At 43.8% G+C, this 20,935-nt stretch overlaps 1 protein-coding gene across 2 annotated transcripts in view; it reads left to right on the top strand.

The window, feature by feature from the left end:
- TMEM163 (transmembrane protein 163) overlaps positions 1–20,935 on the top strand; it is a 252,880-nt gene that overhangs the window by 203,077 nt on the left and 28,868 nt on the right. For both annotated transcript variants that reach the window (XM_061183348.1, XM_061183338.1), the window contains one exon: positions 4,237–4,333. In XM_061183348.1, coding sequence (XP_061039331.1) covers positions 4,237–4,333 — 97 coding nt within the window. The remainder of the gene's footprint in view (positions 1–4,236; positions 4,334–20,935) is intronic.

Here is a 20,935-nt window from a genome sequence, read left to right as displayed (position 1 = left end):
TATGTGCCAGGCTAGCCTCTCCAGGTGAAGGCCAAGGTGCGCTGATGGAACAATTCCCCTCCCCCGCTCTCCCCCCGCCCCCCGTCCGTCTCCCCCCAAACCAGGAAACAGCCCACACTTGCCGATTCAGAAGCCGCCATATTTGCAGTATTTGCTCCTGACCCAAATCTTCCCCGCATCCTGGAGACAATCGCAGCCCCAGGGCAGTGGTGGGGTGAGGATGTCACGTGAATGGCCAGAGCCTTCGGGTGGCTGAACACTGGGAGGGCGTCAGGAGACCCGGCTTTTATTTCTGGGTGGACTTCAAACTGCTGCGGTGACTTTGGGCAAGGCTTCCAAATCCTCGACTTTCCCATTTCGACTCCTTGTGTTTACGAAACATAACTCTCGCCACCCCCCAGGTCCCAATCCATAAAATAACAGAAAAACAAAAACCCAGGTCTGGTGAGTGGCCACCGGGGCATTTATGAGCCGATGTGCACCTCTGAGCACCTGAGGAGAAAGCTGCTGTGTAAACACAATATATTATTAATAACACGTTAAAAAATAGCATCACACCCTCTGCTCATAATAGCTGCTTTCAGCTCTGGGGGAGCTCTGACACACAGGCTTCCAGCAGTGTTGATGGAAGGGTGACTGTGGGCTTTTGAATTTGCAACACATTTAAAAGAAGATGAAGATAGGTTTTTGAAACATTTTGAGCATATTCATAGGTATATTTGTGAAGGAAATATGACGACAGATCTGTAAAATTCAACGCGAATAAACCAAATCATCCATTTCTTTGGATTTTTTTCATTACATTTCAGAGTTGTTTTACAGTGTGGGCTATTCCATAGGCATTTTGGCTCAAGTGTTAGGAGTCCCTTTCCTCTTCCCAAGCCCACTGGTACGCGGTTGATGCCCCTTTAAACTCTAGGGGGGGGAGCTTACAAGTCAGCTAGTGATTACGTAATCAGTTAATGATTACATCCACTCTACAGATGCATGAAGGGGCAGCTGTTGTGTGCTGCTGTAGATATTGAGAAATAAAAATATGGTTCTCGCCCTTAAGGGATTGGTAGGTAGTTTTGATTAAAAATGTATAAGCAAGATATTATGTAAGGAGACCACTGCATACCTGTCTCCTTAACAAAATCCAGCAAAATCCAAATCCACCTTTTGTGCATTATCAAGGTATGCCTGCAGTGATCAGGAGAAACATAGAGTCCTGCAGCGTCACTCTTCCCTGTCAGGAAGCAGCTCAGACATTTGTTCCTGTCCCCCTAAGAGGATTATGGAGATGGAGGCTTCTTGGGGATGTTGTGATAAATTGTAGAAGGTCTAGCACCCAAGTGGTGGCTGCGCTATTCATGTCTCAGGGAGAAAGGGCTGATCAAGTAACAGATATACTGCAAGTCTCTTAGGGACCATTAGACCCTTCCTTCCTCAGCACCTGGGGTGACTGCGCCCTCTGTCCAGAGAGTGATGGATTTTTACCCCACAGTGGAAGCTCCCTAAAGACATGGCCTCCCCTGGGTCTAGTCCTGGGTGAGAGATTCTTCAGGGAATTGCCTGGGGAGCTTTTACTTTTTTTTAATTGAAGTAGAGTTGATTTACAATGTTGTGTTAGTTTCAGGTGTACAGCTAAGAGATTCAGATATACACACACACACACACACACACACACACATGCATATATATAATATTCTTTTTCAGATTCTTTTCCCTTATAGGTTATTACAAAATATTGAGTATAGTTCCCTGTGCTATATAGTAGGTCCTTGCTGGTTATCTATTTTATATATAATAGTGTGTGTATGTTAATTCTAAACTCCTAATTTATCCCTCCCCATCCCTTTCCCCTTTGGTAACCATAAGTTTGTTTTCTATGTCTGTGGGTCTAGTTCTGTTTCTGGGGAGCTTTTAAACAAATACAGATGCCTGGGTTCACCCCCAGAGATTCTGATGAAATTGACCCAAGGAGCAGTCCTTGGGCCACTGTTCCAAAAAATTCCCCAGGGGAGTGTAAGTTGCCCTCGGGGCCGAGAAGCTAAGTTGGGGGTTGAATTTATCTGAAAGGATGAATCAGAGAGCGTCTCTGCTAGTCACTCAGGAGCTTTTTGAATGGAGGCCTGACTTTTAGGCTCTTTTCCTGAAATGGCACCTCTCACGGTCACATTTGCTTGAAGAAATGGTTGCTTCAAGTGCCAGTCACAGCGGGTCCATAGCCGTCTTCCCTGTGGCACAGCTGGGCCTCGGGCCAGTTGCTTTGGGAGCTTTGATTCCCCCAAGCCCTGGAATCCCTGGTCCTGCCCCAGTATCTCGTCAGTTAAAGGGCCCTCCAGTAAGCCACCTCATCCTGCATGACTGTCCTCTCGGCTGTGGCCCCTCTGACCCAAGCACCCTGGCAGGACTGTGGTGACCAGGCCCGGCACATTGCCTACGTTAGCCTTCTTCTCTCCTGCTGTTGCGTCCCTGTGTGCTTTTGGCCTGCTTTATCTTTTTCCCCCTTGAGTGCATGTTTTTTCCCTGGCTCCTTATGGGGATGTATGGCACCCAGGGCAGATTATCCTTTTGGTTTACAGGGCCAGGATTTTCTTTTGCTCAAGCCTGTACCAAGAGCCCCAGCCTGTTCGTTACTTTTCCTACATCTCTATGTTCTTTTGTGTTTCACCCCAGCCCGCAATGATCCTTTCTTTCTGTCTGTGTTTTTGAAAGAATAAAACCTACAACTAACGTGTTAATTAGAAGCCTACTGAGTAGACTCCAAGCAGCCTGTTTACATGCTTATTTCTGACTTTTAGGTTTGGGGTTGGCTAGGATTCTAAGCAGGTGCCACTTTGGGCCATTCCGTTAGTGCAGAGAAGGGAATCCAAGGTGGGTAATGAAAAATGATTTTATCTGATAGCTGGGGAAGAGGGCTGAGACGGCTGCCAAATGATGGTGACCTCATGTTGGGACAGGAATGATCTAGGGTTGACTGCAGTCATTCTTGTATTTGTTTCTCTTTTCTCTCTCTTTTCATTTTCGTTTGGTATTTTGACCCTTGTATTACTATCATCATTTCCTCAGATTTACTTTCATTTTCTGTCTGTCTTTCTTCTGTGAGTTGTTGTGTCTGGGTTGCCAGAGACAGCTGATGCATCCCAAGCCCGTAGACGTCCTCCCAGCTCCCACCCCTAACCCTTGTCTGGGTGTCCTCTGGCTTTACCCTTGGCCTCATCCCTAACTCGCTCCTTCCTCCCCCTGTGGTGGGTGTCTTGGCTGACCTCCTCCTTCCTTCTCCCCTCTCATTTCTTTTAAAAGAATCGCTCCATCCTGCCATGAACACTCTTCTTTTGTCATTACCAAATTATTCCTTCTTTTTCTCTTTGGGAAAATCCAAAGGTGTCTATCCTGTCATATCATCAAGAGACATCCAGGGTGGGCTTTTCAGTTACTTTGTTTAAGCCAACATTAATGGGTAACTTTTTTGTGCTCTGTGCAATTACCTCATTTCATCCTCAGGTAGGAAATAGTATTCCCATTTGACAGGTGAGGAAAATGAGGCTAAAAGAAGTTTGGTAGCTTGACCAAGATCAACCAACAGGTTAAATGGTAGAGCTTGGGATGTCTCATGCCAGAGCCTCCACTCTCTTTTTTTTTAAATTTATTTTATTGAAGTATAGTTGATTTTCAATGTTGTTAATATCTGCTATACAGCAAAGTGATTCAGTTATATATAAAATTTTTCATATTACTTTCCATTATGGATTATCCCAGGATATTGAATATGGTTCTGTGTGCTATACAGTAGGACCTTGTTGTTTATCCATTCTGTATTATAATAGTTTGCATCTGCTAGTCCCACACTCCCAATCCATCCCTCCCCCACTCCCTCCAAAGCCTCCACTCTTTGCTATTAAACTCTGCACCCTCCAGCTGGAGGAGGAGTGAAATGTTGTGTTGCCAGGCAAGGGGGAAGGATTTCACGGCCTTGAAGACCCTCCCACACCAGCATTCATGGGATGCTGTGAGGTCATGTACCATGGTGAGCCCCTTTCCCACGGGATTGATTTTGGTGATACATCTCTGAACTGTATTCTTCTGGAGATGATTCTGTATCAGTTCTGAGACTAGGGGTGGTCATGGTGGGAGTGTGGCAAATTACGGTGGATCCCAGTGCCTCGGGCTGTGTCACTGTCACTGTCATTGTGTAAATCAACAGGGTGGAGTTCTCCCAGTAAAGAGTCCCAATGTTCTGTTTCTTTGCAGAGCCTGTGTCATCTTGGGGGTGATATTCCTTCTGTCATCCGTATGCATAGTGGTCAAAGCCATCCATGACCTCTCGACTAAGCTGCTCCCGGAAGTGGTAAGGTTCTTCTTTTGTCTTGAGAGTCTTTCCTGACGGTACCAGCCTCCTGTGTTACCTCTCACCCCAGATGTACTGGGGGAAGTTGGGCAGGTGGAGAGAAAACATACAATATTTAGGAGTCCAGAAGAACTCACTGTAGAATGTGAATGACTTGGTGGGGAGAAGCACTGGGCAAGATAAAAAGGCAGTTGAGCTGGTACTGGGTTCTGTGTCCTCTTCTTAGATCTTTTGACTACTTTTGAAGTCTTTTATGTTAAGAGAAATGGAGCGATTTTTATATAGCAGAGTGATCCGATCTGTGTTGTTTGCATCTGTTGTTCTGTGTCCATTCAATTACTACTATAATAAGAATTATTTTTTTCCTTTGTACCTCAATTCAGTATATAAATCTGTTCACTTAGGCTTTCTGACACAACTGACATTCAGATGCAAAAACTGGAGGACACAATTTCATATTAAAGTGTGTCTTTGACTGCCTTGTTTTCTGGGTGAGAGGCACCCAGATTCTTTCTTTTGGCACTCTGATTCTTTGTTTTTCCCCCGCCCCTTATGATTGCTGTGATAAGAAATATTTTCACACTCTCCTATCAGGCTATCTTCATGTTAGAAGGCAGCTGATTTACCTACCAGCAGATTAAGATGCTGCCATTACAATGCTTCACTGTACAGACATACCTCAGAGATATCGCGGGTTTGGTGCCAGATCACCGCAGTAAAGCAAATAATGCAATAAAGCAAATCACACAAATTTTTTGGTTTCCCAGTGCACGTAGAAGTTATGTTTACACTATGCTGTAGTCTATTAAGTACTCAATAGCATTATGTCTAAAAAAAAAAAGTACATACCTTGATTAAAAAAATACTTGATTGCAAAAAACAGGAACTATCATCTGAGCCTTCAGCAAGTCTTAATCTTTTTGCAATAGTAACAAAGATCACTCATTACAGATCACCATAACAAGTATAACAATCATGAAAAAGTTTGAAATATTGCGAGAATTAACAACATGTGACACAGGGACACGAAGTGAGGAAATGCTGTTGGAAAAATGGTGCCGATAGACTTGCTCAACACAGGGTTGCCACAAACTTTCAATTTGTTAAAAAAAAAAAAAAAAATGCTGTGAAATGAAATGTACCTGTGTGTAAGTTACATAGTGATTTAATACAAAATTATGGGCTCTTCTTTTAGGATGTGATTTGGTTTGAGCTTGGCTATGTGCACCATCTTATAAAAGGCCTAAATTATGAGACCTTTAATTTCACTTTTAGAAAAATACATGTTGATCTTTTGGGGGTAACGTATTGCATTTGTGTGTGTATAGGGAAGATGAAAATGAAGCGAGGCATTACACTGCATTTAGTAGAGCTATTAAGGTGACTGCTCTAAGTTGTACTGTGTGCCCACCCCCACCAACTTGAAACAGACATTAGAGCCATTCCTTTAGTAACTCCCGACGACGTTAACCGTTATTTATCATCGCAGCTGGCAAGGAACATGTTCTCTAATATCTCCACGACACGGAGGAAAGACGGAGAGCAGGGTAGGAGTGTACCTACCTATGGATTTGGTCTTCTTCAGCAGAGCTAGCTCAAACAAACAATCCCATGTCTTATACTCTGTGTGCTTCCTCTTACATTGTGCTTGTCTCACCTTGATCTTCCTGGTTGCCTGGGATCCTGGACTTTTCCATCCTTTTCCTCCATCATACTGGCTATCCTGTGTTCCATGCCATCAGAATCTGAAGCTTAGGTAAAATGTAGACATAAAAGTATTAAGCGTGATTGATTAAGATGTCAGTCAGATAACATCTTTGCATTTTATAAGGGATGGAAATCTGACTCCACTCTAAGAAATGTTTATTGGTGGGAATTTTCAGCCCTGGGCTAGTTGATGCATTCATTTATTTAGACATTAAAAATTAATGTGTAGCGCGGCTCACTTGATGTGGAATAGGTAGCTGTGCTCATGGACCCTTGTTCGTGGCCCTCCTTGTTCTTGGCTTGAAAGCGGAACCATTTTAAACTGGGAACAGTCTTATATCTTATAGTGCATACACTCTTAAGAGAAGAAGCTCACCAAGTTAAATTCCACATCAAGGTATAATGTCTGATGCCCACCCTGGCTGGGATGGGAGAGGGTGAAGAGCTCCATGATTGTACCGAGACTGGCCCTGTCCCGGGAGGGCTCACACCCATTGCATCTTTTATTAGTCCTGGTGTGGGATTTAAAAATCACACCTGTTTATGGTCATCTCATCAGAACTCTAAGGAAAGATGTAAGGTGGTTTCTTGTTTTGTTTTGTTTGTTAAGCCTTCAGAGTTAACAGAAAGGTAACAAAGGCCTGTGATCTCCTGTTTCCAGAGGGGAGGGCTTCTGATCAGCTGAGTGGCACACGGGGACCAGGTAAATGCTGCCAGGTGTTATCTGACAGCATTTCAATCCTGAGTCCTTTGGTTTCCTACTCTCTGCTCTAGAAGTTTGGGGAACCCAAACCCCTGGCCTGCAGTCATTCAAGATGAGCGTCCGTCCACAATGTCTCATCTGAATTAGCAGCCACAAACTCAGATGCTCAGAGAAGCCAGTCCCGAAAACAGGAGAAACTGCCTGGGTCTGTGGCATCCAGACAACGTGTGCGCAGAGGAAGGGTCGGCCCCTTAGCGGAATTGCCATGGAAATCTATGTTTAATGTGAAATAAATGGGCAACTAATTAAATTTTGGGAACCCTGGTTGGGAGTCAGTTTCCCGCAGGCCAAATACAGCCTGTGCCTCTTGGCTGCTCCTGGCCTGTGGCGGTAGAAACCAGGGAGACTGGTGTTCATGGCCTTGATGTTCTGAATTTTAGGTCCAAGTTACAGATTCACTCTTGCCCTCATCTGCAGAATTGCCTTTTGATGTGTGATTTCCATCAAGTTGTTACTGTGGGTTTGTCTGAAGCAGTGTTTTCCCTGCCCCAGGTCTGTCCTGCTCCCACCCCTCGCTCCAGCGGCTTTCTTTTTTCTTTTTCTTTTTTTTTTTAAAGGTTTTATTATATTTTATTTTTGGCTGCGTTGGGTCTTTTTTACTGCGCTCGGGCTTTCTCTAGCTGCGGCGAGTGAGGACCACTCTTTGTTGCAGTGCGCGGGCTTCTCATTGCAGTGGCTTCTCTTGTGGAGCACGGGCTCTAGGTGCATGGGCTTCAGTAGTTGTGGCACGTGGGCTCGGTAGTTGTGGCTCACGGGCTCTAGAGCGCAGGCTCAGTAGTTGTGGCGCACAGACTTTGTTGCTCCGCGGCATGTGGGATCTTCCCGGACCAGGGCTCGAACTCGTGTCCCCTGCACTGGCAGGTGGATTCTTAACCACTGCGCCACCAGGGAAGTGTCCTGGGCAGCTTTCTTTGTAATGTCGCCTGCACAGTTCTCAGAGTGTGAGTAATTGTAAGAATGGGTGAGTTTTGAACAAGAAAGCTATGCCGTTAGGAATTTCCCACCTGTGAAGTCAGCTGGCTCTGAGCCGTGATGTCACCTGCCCCTCAGTGGCCTCATGCTGGAGGAGTCTGGCCAGCTATGCTCTCAGGGGACCCCCAGACGGGAGTCTGCAACGTCTGCTGTGAGGGCTTTACGAGCAAATGGCTTAAATCTGCTCCCTCACGACCTGCATGGGGTCGTGTAGGATCATTGATAAAACAGATTCCAAAAGAACCTTCTCAGAAACTCTGCATGAACTATGGTTCTAGAAGTTGGGGAGCATGGGTGGTGCCGCAGATGCGGTGGTGATAGTCTGGCCTTATGTCTGGGGCTGCTTTGAAAGGAGTATCATCGTCTTGCTGTTTTTACACCTGCCACAGCCCGCTTTGGTAGGCAGGGACAGGTGCTATGCTTCTCTGTTATGGTGGCACAGGGGGGCTCGGAAAGCTGAAGTGATCTTCCCGAGGTCATCGGCTGGCTGGTGGCAGTGCCTGGATTTGAACCCTTGTCTCCCCATCTGGGGCTGTCCTGGCTCCTGGTAACTGTGAGCTTCCATGTTCCTGCTGTTTGTTGGCATTTCAGGTCCGGGACTTCTGTCTTCTTTCTTCTTCTTCTTCTTTTTGAATTTGCTTTTTTGTTTTGTTTTTCCTTTTCTGTCTTCTCATCTTCAGATTGGGGTGCCCCGACCCCCAGCTGGTCCCATCCCTGGCTTTTCTGGCTTCCACTACTGCCCTCACCATGCGGGCCCCCTGCACCCTGTGCCACTGACCAGGGTGTGCTCCCCTTACTTTGTCTCTTGAAAAACCTGCAGGCGGGTGAACCAAGAAGCAATGGAGAAGTAGGCCAAGTGTGAATTGAGAGGACTCAGGGGTTACATGGAATCCCGTGGAAGAAGGTGCTTTAGGGAAGCTGCTTAGCGTGTGGGAGGGATGTGGGCGTGACGGGGGGGCTGAGCTCTCGGAAGTGTGACCCCCCCCCGCCCTCCCCGCCCCTCGTACCCACGTGACCGCCGCAGGCAAGTCGCTCCATCCCCCTGCCCTGGGCTTCCTAATACGCACAGTGGGGACAGTACTTCCACCAGAGGTTCATGGTATGGATCAAGTGAGCCGTTTGTTTAAGGTAATCGTCATGAGAAGACAGTGCTGCCATGGCGGCTGCTGCTCTTAACCGTCTGATGTTTAATGTTTCTGACCTGCTCATCAAAGTTCCAACTTGTGGCCTGAGTTCATTTCAGACGGGCCCCTCCATCCCTCTTTCCTGCCTCCTGGTCCCCCTCCCTCTGGCTGGATGGAACTAGTGCTGTTCTCTCTCTGGCTTCAGCTTGCAGTAGCCAACTCTGGGCCACTCCGTTTCGGGGAAGCGGCGTGCTGTCGGAAGGCTTGTCCTCTAAGCCTAACTCACCGCTCGTTGGCTGTGTGGCTTCCAGCAGATTGCGTTTCCTCTCTGAGCGACGGTTTCCTCTTTGTAAATGGGCGCCATGCCCCCTACTCCACAACAGAAGTTGTGAGAATTAAATGATGTGATGAACGTGCAAAGGCTCTGTCAACCGTCATGTACTTTACAAAAGAAGAAAGTATTGTTTCTGATCCCAGCGCCGGAGAGGTCCCGTCCTTTCCCACACACTTTCTCTCTGTGTCCTGTTGTGTTAGACCAGCTCATTAGCTCCTCTGTTAGTAGACTGTGACTTCTTTACCTTGAGCTCTTGACCAGTGTCTGGGTCTAACCTCCTTAAGTCATGTGCCCTAATAGTGATAACAATTATAATTAAAATCCTGCATGATTCCCGATTGGCAGTGAATAACCTATGGTCACATGCTGATAATAATCACAGTTGCTACCATGTGAATGCGTCCTGATCCCCGGACCCCCTGTCTAGGCACTGGGGATTCAAAGTCAACTAGCACCAACGGCTGAAGTTTTTCATTTCCCTGCAAAGTCCTTGACTTCTCATAGGAGCTGGCTTTTGCTCCCAGGGATCTCACAGCTGGGGAGAGACCCAGAAACCGATACATTTGGTTCGGGTGATGAGGGTTGTGGTAGAGACGATCGCATGAGAACAGAGAAGACCTTCATATCAAGCCTGGCATGGGGGAGGCGTGTTGGGGCCTTCCTGGAGGAGCGCTCCCTCCACGTGACATCCGGAGGACGAGTGGGCACTGGGCAGGGCAGGGGGGGACCCGGGGAGGAGGGAGCTCTCGAGGGCAGAGGAGCTACAGGAGCCGTGGGGTCCTTGTGAGCCTGTTTTGTTTCTCGTGCCTTTGTTCTCTGTTGACACCAGCATGTCTGGGTGAGAGGAAGGAATAGAGAGAGAAAAACGTAAGGGAGAAGGAGGCAAAAGGAAGAAAGGAAAAATAACTGTGTTGTGGGTCAGGAGTGATGGCTCAGCATCATTTTTATTCTTCTTCCTTGAGTAGCGAGGTTGCCTTCAGACTTCCCCTTGTCTCTCTCCCTGCTAAGTTCTTCCCTGAGAGTCCATCCCACCCACCAGAACAAGGGGGCTTCCACCAATAAAAGGGAGCCCCTCACAATTGCTCATTTTCTTGCAGGCCGCCAGTCATGAGCTCTGTTTCATTTCCAGTCCTCGTGGGACATGAAGGTGGCTTCTGGTGGGGTGGTTGCCTGCTTTCATGGGTGCATGTCTTCACGCAATGTTGCTGCGAGTCTCCTGCACTCCAAGGGTGGGCTGGCTCTGCAGAGCTGGGGGAGGTCAGTGGTGTGTCTGCAAGAGCCTCCAATGAGATCCCACTCTTAGGAGCAAAGCTAGAGAGAAAACTCTTGTAACAGATATTTCAGGGTAATACAAGTCCACAGCCGAGAACTTTCCCTCAGGATCTTCCTACGGAAGTGACGATGATTCTTGGATTTGTAGGCTTTTGTGTTTGCGAAGTGTTTAGCGTTCAGTCTCTGTTGTGGGTGGATAGGAGTTACTTATGTTCTTTAGCTGTTTCTTATCTGGCCCTTGGTGCGTCTTTACCTTGTGGAGAAGATGGAGACGGCCCAGCCTGCCCCATCCCCACACCCCTGTTTTCAGTACAGGGGACCATTTGCCCCCTCCCTTTCATCCTTCCCTCTCACTCAGGGCCTCTCCTTCCCACAGTTAACCCTCTGAGCTCCCTCCTTGCCCACTTTCTTGGAAATCTCACCTCTACCCTCATTCCTTCTCTTTCTGGTACCTTCCGTCACTCCCTGCCTGCTACCTCCTCCTCGGGCGTTTCCCTTCAAGTCCTTCCTTCCCCCGCTTTAGTCTCTGCTGCTCTCAAAGATGCTCATCCCTTCCTTCCCGTTTCTCTTGTCACCTCAGGTCCAAACCTTGCCTTCCCTCAGCCTGCCCCGGTGGTCTTTCAGGTCCATTCTGCATGGCATCCCTTTGGAGGTAGGAGCTGGTTAACAGGAGGACCTGAGGGAGGATGTTGGGGCCAGCAGTGAAGGTTTGGGGCTGGGTGAGCAATTTCACCGAGATGCTACCCACCCAGTCAGCTCGTCAGCCTCAGATATTCTGAGGCAAGTGCCTCATCCATGGGAGCGAGTTTCTCAAGGCTCTTGTACTGAGTGCTCTGAGGCAGTGTCACCTTGTGGTTAAAGACGTTGGAGCTGAAGACAGGGAGACAGCGCCCAACTCTTGCCCCTTCCTGACTAGAGGAAGCTAGAGCATGTGGCTCAGCCTTCTCTGCCTCAGTCTCTTTGTAAAATGGAAATAATAAGAAGACAATCTTAACAGTCTTCTCTATAAGATTGTTAAGAAACAGAATAAAAAGATGCAGGTGATGTGCTTAGCACATAACTGGTGAATGAATGCTGGCTAATACTATTGTTGTTGGACCAGAGAAGAGATTTCTAAGGAAGTTGGTGGACCTTCTGATGCCTTTAGTTCTGGAAGCTTAGGCTGTATTGAACCATCCAGGAAATGCCTTCAAGGATCCTATTTTCAACTCAGGTTGGGTAATGCTGTGGACGCCTTCTTGTGCAATAACCTCTAATTCCTGGATCCGCCATCAGCGATAGATTCATCTTCCCGTATGACACGCTCTCGAGCATAACTCTGAATTTAATTTGGGAGTCGCATTGACAAATACTTTAAAAACAAACAATTGCACACAGTCAAGGTCCTCACCATCCATCCACCCTGCCAGCATCTCCCCAGCACTGCACAAAGAAAGGCAGAAATTCCTGCTGTTAGACCATCAGTGGTGTCCCACTCTTGTTACTTTAGACAGAATAATTCCATCACTGCAGCAAGACTGACCTCCTCATTCATCCTAAAGCCACGGGCCTACCGCCTTCTAAACAGAAGAGAACTGAGCACGGATCAGAGTGGGTTATTATTGGCTCAAGTGAGCTCAAGGAGAATAGAGCCCAGAAATAGATGCATACATATCTGGTCAACTGGCTTTCAACGAAGGCGTCAGGGCAATTCAATGGAGGAAAGAAAAGTCTCTTTTCCACAAACGGTGCTGGAGCAACTGGAAAGCTTTATGGACAAAAATGGACATTCACCTTTATATAAAAATTACCTCAAAATGGATCATAAACCTCAATGTAAAATCTAAACCCCTAAAACTTCTAAAGGAAAACAAAAGAGAAAATTTTTGCAACGTTGGGATAAGCGAAGTGTCTTAGATATGGCACTAAAAGCTTGAACCATAACATAAAAAAAAAAAGTAGAAAATTGGACTTCATTAAAGTAAAAAACCTTTTCTCTTCCAAGACACCAATAAGAAAATGACAAGACTGCACAGACAACACACACAGATCAGACAAAAGACTTGCCTCCAGAATGTATAAAGAACAGTTTAATAAGAAGACAAACAATCCAATAAGAGAATAGGCATAAGATTTACCAGACAATTCCCAAAAGAACAGATAAATGAATGGCCAATAAGCATGTGAAAAAATGCTCAACATTATTAGTCACCAAAGAATTACAAATTAAAACCACCATAAGATACCACTACATAACCATTTGAATGTCTAAAATTGAAAAAACAAAAAAGTACGTGGAGCGTCTAGGGCTCACATACATTGATGATTAGAGAGTAAAATGGTTCATCTACTTTAGAAAAGAGTTCAGAAGTTCGTTAAAAAGTTAAACATCTGGGCTTCCCTGGTGGCGCAGTGGTTGAGAATCTGCCTGCCAATGCAGGGGACACGGGTTCGAGCCCTTGTCTGGGAAGATCCCACATGCCGTGGAGCAACTAGCCCCGTGAGCCACAACTACTGAGCCTGCGCGTCTGGAGCCTGTGCTCCGCAACAAGAGAGGCTGCGATAGTGAGAGGCCCGCGCACCGCGATGAAGAGTGGCCCCCACTTGCCACAACTAGAGAGAAAGCCCTTGCACAGAAACGAAGACCCAACACAGCCAAAAATAAATAAATTAATTAATTAATTAAAAAAAAAAGTTAAACATCTGTCTACCATATAACCTAGCCATTCCAGGACCAGGTATTTACCCAAGAGAAATGAACATATACATATGTACAAAGACCCTTACACAAACGTTTATTGCATTTTTATTTCTAATATCAAAAACTGGAAAGAATCCAAATGTCTATCAATAGGTGAAATTGTGGTACCTCCATACAATGGAATACTACTCAGCCATAAAAAAGCACCACTGACTCATGCAACAACATGGATGAAACTCAGAATAATTAAGGTGGGTTCCAAACGCAAAGCAAAAGGAAACATATACTAGGGACTTCCCTGGTGGCGCAGTGGTTAAGAATCCGCCTGCCAATGCAGGGGATGCGAGTTCAAGCCCTGGTCCAGGAGGATCCCACATGCTGCGGAGCAACTAAGCCTGTGCGCCACAACCACTGAGCCTGAGCTCTAGAGCCCACGAGCCACAACTACTGAGCCTGCACGCCTAGAGCTGGTGTTCCACAGCAAGAGAAGCCACTGCAATGAGAAACCTGCACACCGCAACGAAGAGTATCCCCCGTTCTCCACAACTAGAGAAAGCCCGTGCGCAGCAACGAAGACCCAACGCAGCCAAAAATAAATAAATTAATTAATTAATTAATAAATTTAAAAAAAAAGCTATGTGCAAACACATAGCTTTAAAGAAAAAAGAAGGAAATATATAATATGCGGGCATATCTTGGAGATGTTGTGGATTTGGCTCCAGACCATCACAATATAGAGAATATCTCAATAAAGTGAGTCGTGTAGATTTGTAGGTTTCCCAGTACATAGAAAAGTTACATTTATAGTATACTGTAGTAAGTGTGCAGTAATATTGTATCTAAAAAAGCAATGTATATACCTTAATTTTAAAAAATACTTTATTGCTGAAAATACTAACCGTCATCTTGAGTCTTCATCGAGTTGTGGGTAACATCAAAGACCACTGGTCACAGATCACCACAGCAAATATAATTATAACGAAAAAGTTTGAAATAGAGTGAGAATTACCAAAATGTGACAGAGAGACACAGAGTGAGCAAACGCTATTGGGAAATGGCACTGATAGACCTGCTCGATGCAGGGTTGCCACAAACCTTCAATTTATAGAAAATACGGTATCTGTGAAGCACAGTAAAAGGAGGTATGCCTGTATCATTCCACTTACATAAAATTTTAGGTGCAATCTAGTCTCTAGTGACAGAAGGCAGATAGTGGTTGCCAGAGGATGTGGTGTTAGAGGCGGGGGAGGGATTATTAAAGAGTCACAAGGAAACTATTGAGGGTGATGGAAATATCCTCTTGCTTTTGGTGGTGGTTTCATAGGCATAAAAAAAGTCAACACTGGGACTTTCCTGGTGGTCCAGTGGGTAAGGCTCCATGATCCCAATTCAGGAGACCCAGGTTCAATCACCGGTTGGGGAACTAGATCCTGCATGCATGTCACAACTAAGAGTCTGCATGCCGCAACTGAGAGCCTGCATGCCGTGACTAAGAAAGGATCCCACGTGCTGCAACTAAGACCTGGAGGAGCCTAAAGAAATAAATAAATAGTAAAAAAAAAAAAAAAAAAAATTGTTCATGCTGATTAAGCTGTCTACTTTAAATATGTACAGTTCAAGTATCAATACATCCAGATGCTATGCTTGGCCACAAATGACCTCACATTGCTACACCAGATAGGAATCCTGCTCAGATCTATTATAATAGGATAAATATTTTAAGATGCTGTGAAGTGAGGGTTTAGTTTTCTCAGTGTAACCCACATGTTCAGTACCTGAGATGTGGACAGTACTGCTACAAGTTATACTATAGTCAATAACATGAAGAAAAAGTGTATGATAAGAGGGGAAAGTGTAAATAGTAGGCTAAATATGACAGCCGTCATCAGAGGTACATAGTAAAAGGAGCTTCTGCTGAAATGAAGCTCATGAGAGCTTCATGAGTCCAATGAAGTCATGAGATCATGACTGATCTCGTGCAGTTGCCAGAAACACCCCTGAAGTGCCTGCTGGAGGCTCTGCCTCTTGAGAGTATTAACCGTTTTAAACCTGAAAGTGTGGGTGGTCTGTCCTTTCAGTTCCTTGCATACAGTATGATTTGTTTGTCAGTTCAGGTGTTACCTGGGAAATTGCTCTGAAGGGGCTCTGATTGGTTCTCTTTTCCTTGCTGTGTAAGCCTAGGATTTTAATCAGAATATGATATGTCCGTGATCCGTCTGCCATGTTGCTCTATTTCTATTATGCCTCTTTGCGTTTTCTGCTTCAAAAAAGGGCTTTTTAGCTTGAGGCTCATTAGACCTTCGCAGTATTTCCGAAGTAGGCAGAGACATCAGACCCACTGCCATTTTATAACAAGGAAACAACACCTCAGATAGAAAAATAAAATAACTGTATAAGATCCACTGTCAGAGACGCCCATGGCAAATGGAACCAGGTCCTTGACTGGTCAAGAGGGCTCATTCCGTTCCATGGATTGTCTCCTGAAGTACCACAGGGTTTGAGACCCAAAAGTCAGCTTTTAAGAAAAACTAATACAACTGGTTCAGTTTCCAAGTTGAGAAAATATAGCCCAGAGACTTATTCTCACAGAAGATTCTGAATTAAACTCCACATCTAGCATTTCCCACACTCAACTCAATGGGCGTGAACTCCTCTGCCCACCCCTGACATCTTCCCTGTGGCCTTGAAGATTCCAGCATGACACCTGCTACCAAAAACCTGTCTTAGGGGGATGCTGGGTTACGGTACCAAAACTGGAGAAGAGAAAGGAAGGCAAGGAGTGAGGGAAACGTGCTCATTCCTCTCTATGTCCTAGGAACATCTGTGTATTTAAAGATACGGGTGTTTATCAAAGATGGGCGTTGCTGGGTCAAGGTCGAATATGCTGCTATTCAAATGTGTCTATACTTGACCTTGGGAAACTTATTTAATCTCTTGGTATGAGAATGAGAGAACTTATCGCTCTAACTTAGCACTTTTTTCTCTTTTGAGAAAAAAGGTTTTGAGAGCATTGTTATCTTTGGAAGGAAGAAAAAAAATTTTTTTTTTTCAAAAGGTGTTTGTTTAACATTTTAAGGTAGTTATTTTTTTCATTCACTTCCCTAAGTATAACATGGACAACAGTCCTCATAACATTTCTGTTCTTCTGTTTGTCGTTTAGCTAATGGAGAGAACCATACTGAATGCCTTTTTATTTCTCAAGTGTTGACTGAAGTATACCCGTGTACCTGGTGCACACAGTACATCCTAGTGCAGCAGAGCATTTCGGACGAAGTTCCTTCAGTGATGAGAGCTCCTCCTGTAAATTACTTGTGCTCCATCCCCCATCACAGGAGCGGTGCTAGTACTTTGGAATAGTCTGCCTGTGACTAGAATGTGAGTATTTGGTGACAAAGCCATACGTGTTACTGGATTGTTAGGGAAACAGTTGATACTGGGAAATAGTTAGGGGTGCACTGGGTAAAAATTCTTATTTCTTAAGCAATCCTATGAAAGTGGGCTCTCTTATCATCCGAGCCCCCATGGACTCAATATAGGATCTTTACCCTAAAGAACTTTCCGAACAGAGGTAGAACACGAGAACTAGGCTGACTGTGGGCGCTCGTGAAGGTCAGCTGCTTTAGGAGGGACCCTGGACTTTCTCCTTTATTTTCTGTGTGGTGGCATTTCAAAGAGGGAGGGTATGTGTGGAGAGGGTTATGAGAGGAAACAGCTGAGTTAAAGCTCTCACTGTTGAGAGCTGTGGTTGTCCACGATTCCCCCCTTTTGCTAGTGAGAAACAGCATTGGTGAAAGTTAGTATTGCACAAGGTCTGCCTGCTGTCCTCCTATTGTAACTAACCCCCTCCTCGTCCCCACCCGAATCCCATCTAGAATTGCCCCAATGCCACCCAGCCCCAATATAGGTGCCCGTCCTCTGTGCTCCCATGGCACCTCCTGCTGACCGCTGGTCACACTGCAGTGTAATTTCCTGTCTACTCGCCTCCCTGAGTAGACTGTAGACTGTTTGAGGACTTAGCCTTGCTGTTCTCCCAGCACCTAATAGGGTTTGGCATGTAGCAGAAACTCAATAAATGTGTTGCATGCATGAGGCCATTGGCCCTACCAGGTGACAGGCTAGAACCGCTCTTAGGAAAACATTGTAACCAAGAGGAGCTCATCTTTCAAGGAACTCCAAACAGAGATTGCCTGGGACCTTGCCGTGGACATTTTTCACCCCTGTGGGAGAAACATCGCTTGCAAGGAGGGCTTATTCCAAATGCACCCCACCCCCCTTCCCATTTATAGCCTAGAGTCCTCTCTTTGTGCTGTGATGCTAGTGATGTATGTGAATAGGTGATGCACAGGTGAGGCAGCCCATATATATGGCTCCTTTGACCATCACCCTAAATTTTTGTGATACATATTTATATCCATAGGAAATCCAATATTGTATGTGCTATTACATCGATGGATATTGTATATATCACACTGCAACTTTAAAAATCAACATGTTGTTTAAATCTAGACTATTTATGATGTTAATTGCCCATCATATAAATTCATGTACCTTTAACCCCTCTCCCGTTGATGGACATTGGGTTGTTTCCAGCTTTTTCACTATATCAAAACTGTTAGAATGAACCTTGTTGTACTATCATGGTAATATGTAGTGTGGGCAGATGGTGTTTCCTGAGGGTAATGTCTTGGAGAGGAATTTTTGGACAGTAGAGGGTGCACGTGTTTTAATAAATACTGCCAATTTGCCCTTCACTGTGGCTGTACCAGTTTACGTTCTCAGAATGTCACCATATTTGATATCTTCAAACTTATCACGTTTTTTCAGTCTAATGGGTGAGAAACGGTATTTCATTTTAGTTTGCTTTCCCTTGATTTTCGGTGAAGTTGATTATACTTAAAAAATCGTTTATTTTGTCGTTTGTGTTTCCTCTTTTATAAGCTGCTACTTTGCCCATTTCTCTGTTGTTGTCTTTTTCTTATTGGTTCTTAGGAGTTATTTATATGGTCTGAGTATCAGTCTTGTCGTATACAAGTTGCAAATAATTTTAGAAGTAACCCCTTGCCCCCGCCTTCCATTTTGGTGTAATGAAATTTATCAATCCTTTCCTTTAAGGGGTTGCGGTGGTTGTGTTTCACTGGAGAAGGTAAGGGATTAAGAGTGCTTTTACTCCTGTGAATTAGATAATAATAGTGCATGAATGTGAATAAATGAATGGATGAATGAGTAAATAAATAAATCCATCCATCCATCCATTGGTTTATGCATAATCCTCCAGTAACACAAACTGAGAGTCTGCATTAGGTTTTTTTTTTTAGGATAAATGGTTATTTCTCATTCCTACTATTTCCTTTCATATGAAAGAATCATCTATTAAAATAATCTTGGCCTGTCTCTGCCCTTTCATTCACTCTTCCCCAGGGAAGAAGTTGCTTTCTTATCTGATTGGTGTATTGGGGAGAAGGGCCTCTCCCTATCTCTCTTTGAGATCTGTCTGTCTGCAGAGAGCACAAGTTCTCTTAACCTTTGCTCATTTGATACAAAGGTTCTTCCTCCCCTGGGAAGACCTGTGCTTTTCCTGTCGGTCTATTTATGGAGATCAGATTTGGAAACCAGTTTTGCAGCACATCTAAGCCATGTTCTTCAACATCAACTTTAATGGTAATAAAACTTACATTTTGCTTAAAAAAAAAAAAAAGAATACCTTACCACCCTGATGCCATAAAAATATATGCCTTTATCTTCTTATTTTCTTTTCATGCACGTAAGAAATTAGACTTTAAAATTAGACCTTTAGTTCGTCTAGAATTTATTTTTGTGTTTGGTATAAGGTAGACATCCAATTTTGTTGATTTTTTTTCCCGCCCTCAGGTGATTATACTACTTTCCCATTACCATTTCAAAGGCTACAACCATCATACGCCAAATTCCCGTGGGTGCATGGCTGCCTTTGTATTTGAGGTTCTGTTCCGTGGATCTTTTGGTTCATTCCGTTCTAGTGTCATACTTTTAGAATTTCTGTAATTACAGTAAGTCTTAACGTTTGGTCACCCTCTTTTCTAGGGTTTTCAAAGTGGTTTTGACTAATGTTGCATTTCTAGTACTTCATATGAATTTCAAAGTCAGTTTGACAAGTGTAATGAAAAATCCTCTTGAAGTATTGTGTGAGTTGCTTTCAGTTCATTAATTTTGAGAGAACTGGCTTTTTTAAGCTATTTAATCCTCCCCTCCATTTCATCTTTCTCCATTCGGGTTTTCCTTTATGTCCTGTAGTGAAGTTTTATAATCTTCTCCATACGGACCTTAGACATTTTTGTTAGGGCTATTCCCATATAGTTTCTGAGTTCTGTTGCTTTATATATATTTCATTTTCTAAATTATTACTGCATAAAAGAGGTAATGATATTTGGATATTGATTTTGTTAGTCTGTAACCTTGCCGATTTGTAAAAATTAGTTTTGTTTTTCAGTTGATTATTTTGGATATATTATATAATGACAGTTTCTCCCTTCCAATTGTAATAGGGTATATTATATAATGACAGTTTCTCCCTTCCCATTGTAACGTTTTTCTTTTTTTCTTGTCTTGTTTCTTAGCTAAGATCTTTAGTACAATATTGAATGGTTTGCTGCTGATTTTGGAGTGATGGCTCCATTTCTTTTTTGCTAGGAGGATTTTTTTTTTAATCACAAATATGTGTGGAATTTTGAGTAATTTTTCTGTGTACTCTGAGATATTTCTTTTCTTTAACATGTTCATATTTTAATTAATCAATAGTCTAATATTAAGTCATCCTTGCATTTTCAAATAAACCCTGCTTGGCCAGATAGTATTATTATTTTAATCCATTGCTGGTTTCCACTTACTATTTCATTTAGGATTTTTGTATCTATGCTCATAACTGACATTGGTCTAAAGCCCCTGTCCTTGTGTATCACATGTAATGGGTTATGTAAGCTTTTCTTCTTTTTTCTGTGCTTTGGAGTACTGGTTATAATGTAGGAATTACTTGTTCATTTAAGTTTTAATAGAACTCAAACTTGGGGCTGCTGCCCTTTGGAGAGACAGTGAAGGATGCTGTCTGTTAAAATGGCGAACTCTGGGGCCAGACCGCCTGCATGAATTAGCTGTGGCACTGGGACCAGTTACTTCACCTCTTTGGTTCCGGTTTTCTCATGTGTAAAATAAACATAACATTAGTGCCTCGCTCATAGAGTTGTAACGCTTAACTCAGTTAATGCACATTAAAAGCATTTTAAAAAGTGTCCAACACTTAGTCCTACAATAGGTGTTTGCTGCTTCTATTATTATGATCATCATTATTATTATTGAGGCTTTTTTCTCACCATCTCAAATATTTTATAGTTTATGTTTTTGGAACATTTTTCAAAATTTGTTTTTCTAGAAAATTGCCCATTTTATTTAGGCTTTCAAATTTATTGCATTAAAGTTGTTCATATTACTCTCATATGATTTAAAAATCTCTAATTCATCAGTACTTATGTGCCCTCTTTTATTGCTAGTGTTTATTGATGCTCTTTTTGTCTCTGAAGCTAGCTTGCCAAAAGTTCTATTTATCTTTTTAAAAAACCTGCTTCTGATTCTGTAGATCAAGTTGATTTTCCTTCTAGTTCATTAAGCTCTCATCTTTATTTTGTTCACACTCAGTTTTAGGGGGCGGGTAAGTGAGTTTCATGTTTGTTTAGTTTTCCTTTTTAGTTTTTGCTTTTGGCATATCATTTTTCTTTTTCTG

The sequence above is a fragment of the Eubalaena glacialis genome, chromosome 1, assembly GCF_028564815.1.
Source record: "Eubalaena glacialis isolate mEubGla1 chromosome 1, mEubGla1.1.hap2.+ XY, whole genome shotgun sequence".
Lineage (NCBI taxonomy): Eukaryota > Metazoa > Chordata > Mammalia > Artiodactyla > Balaenidae > Eubalaena > Eubalaena glacialis.
This window is presented reverse-complemented; position numbering and strand designations above follow the sequence as displayed.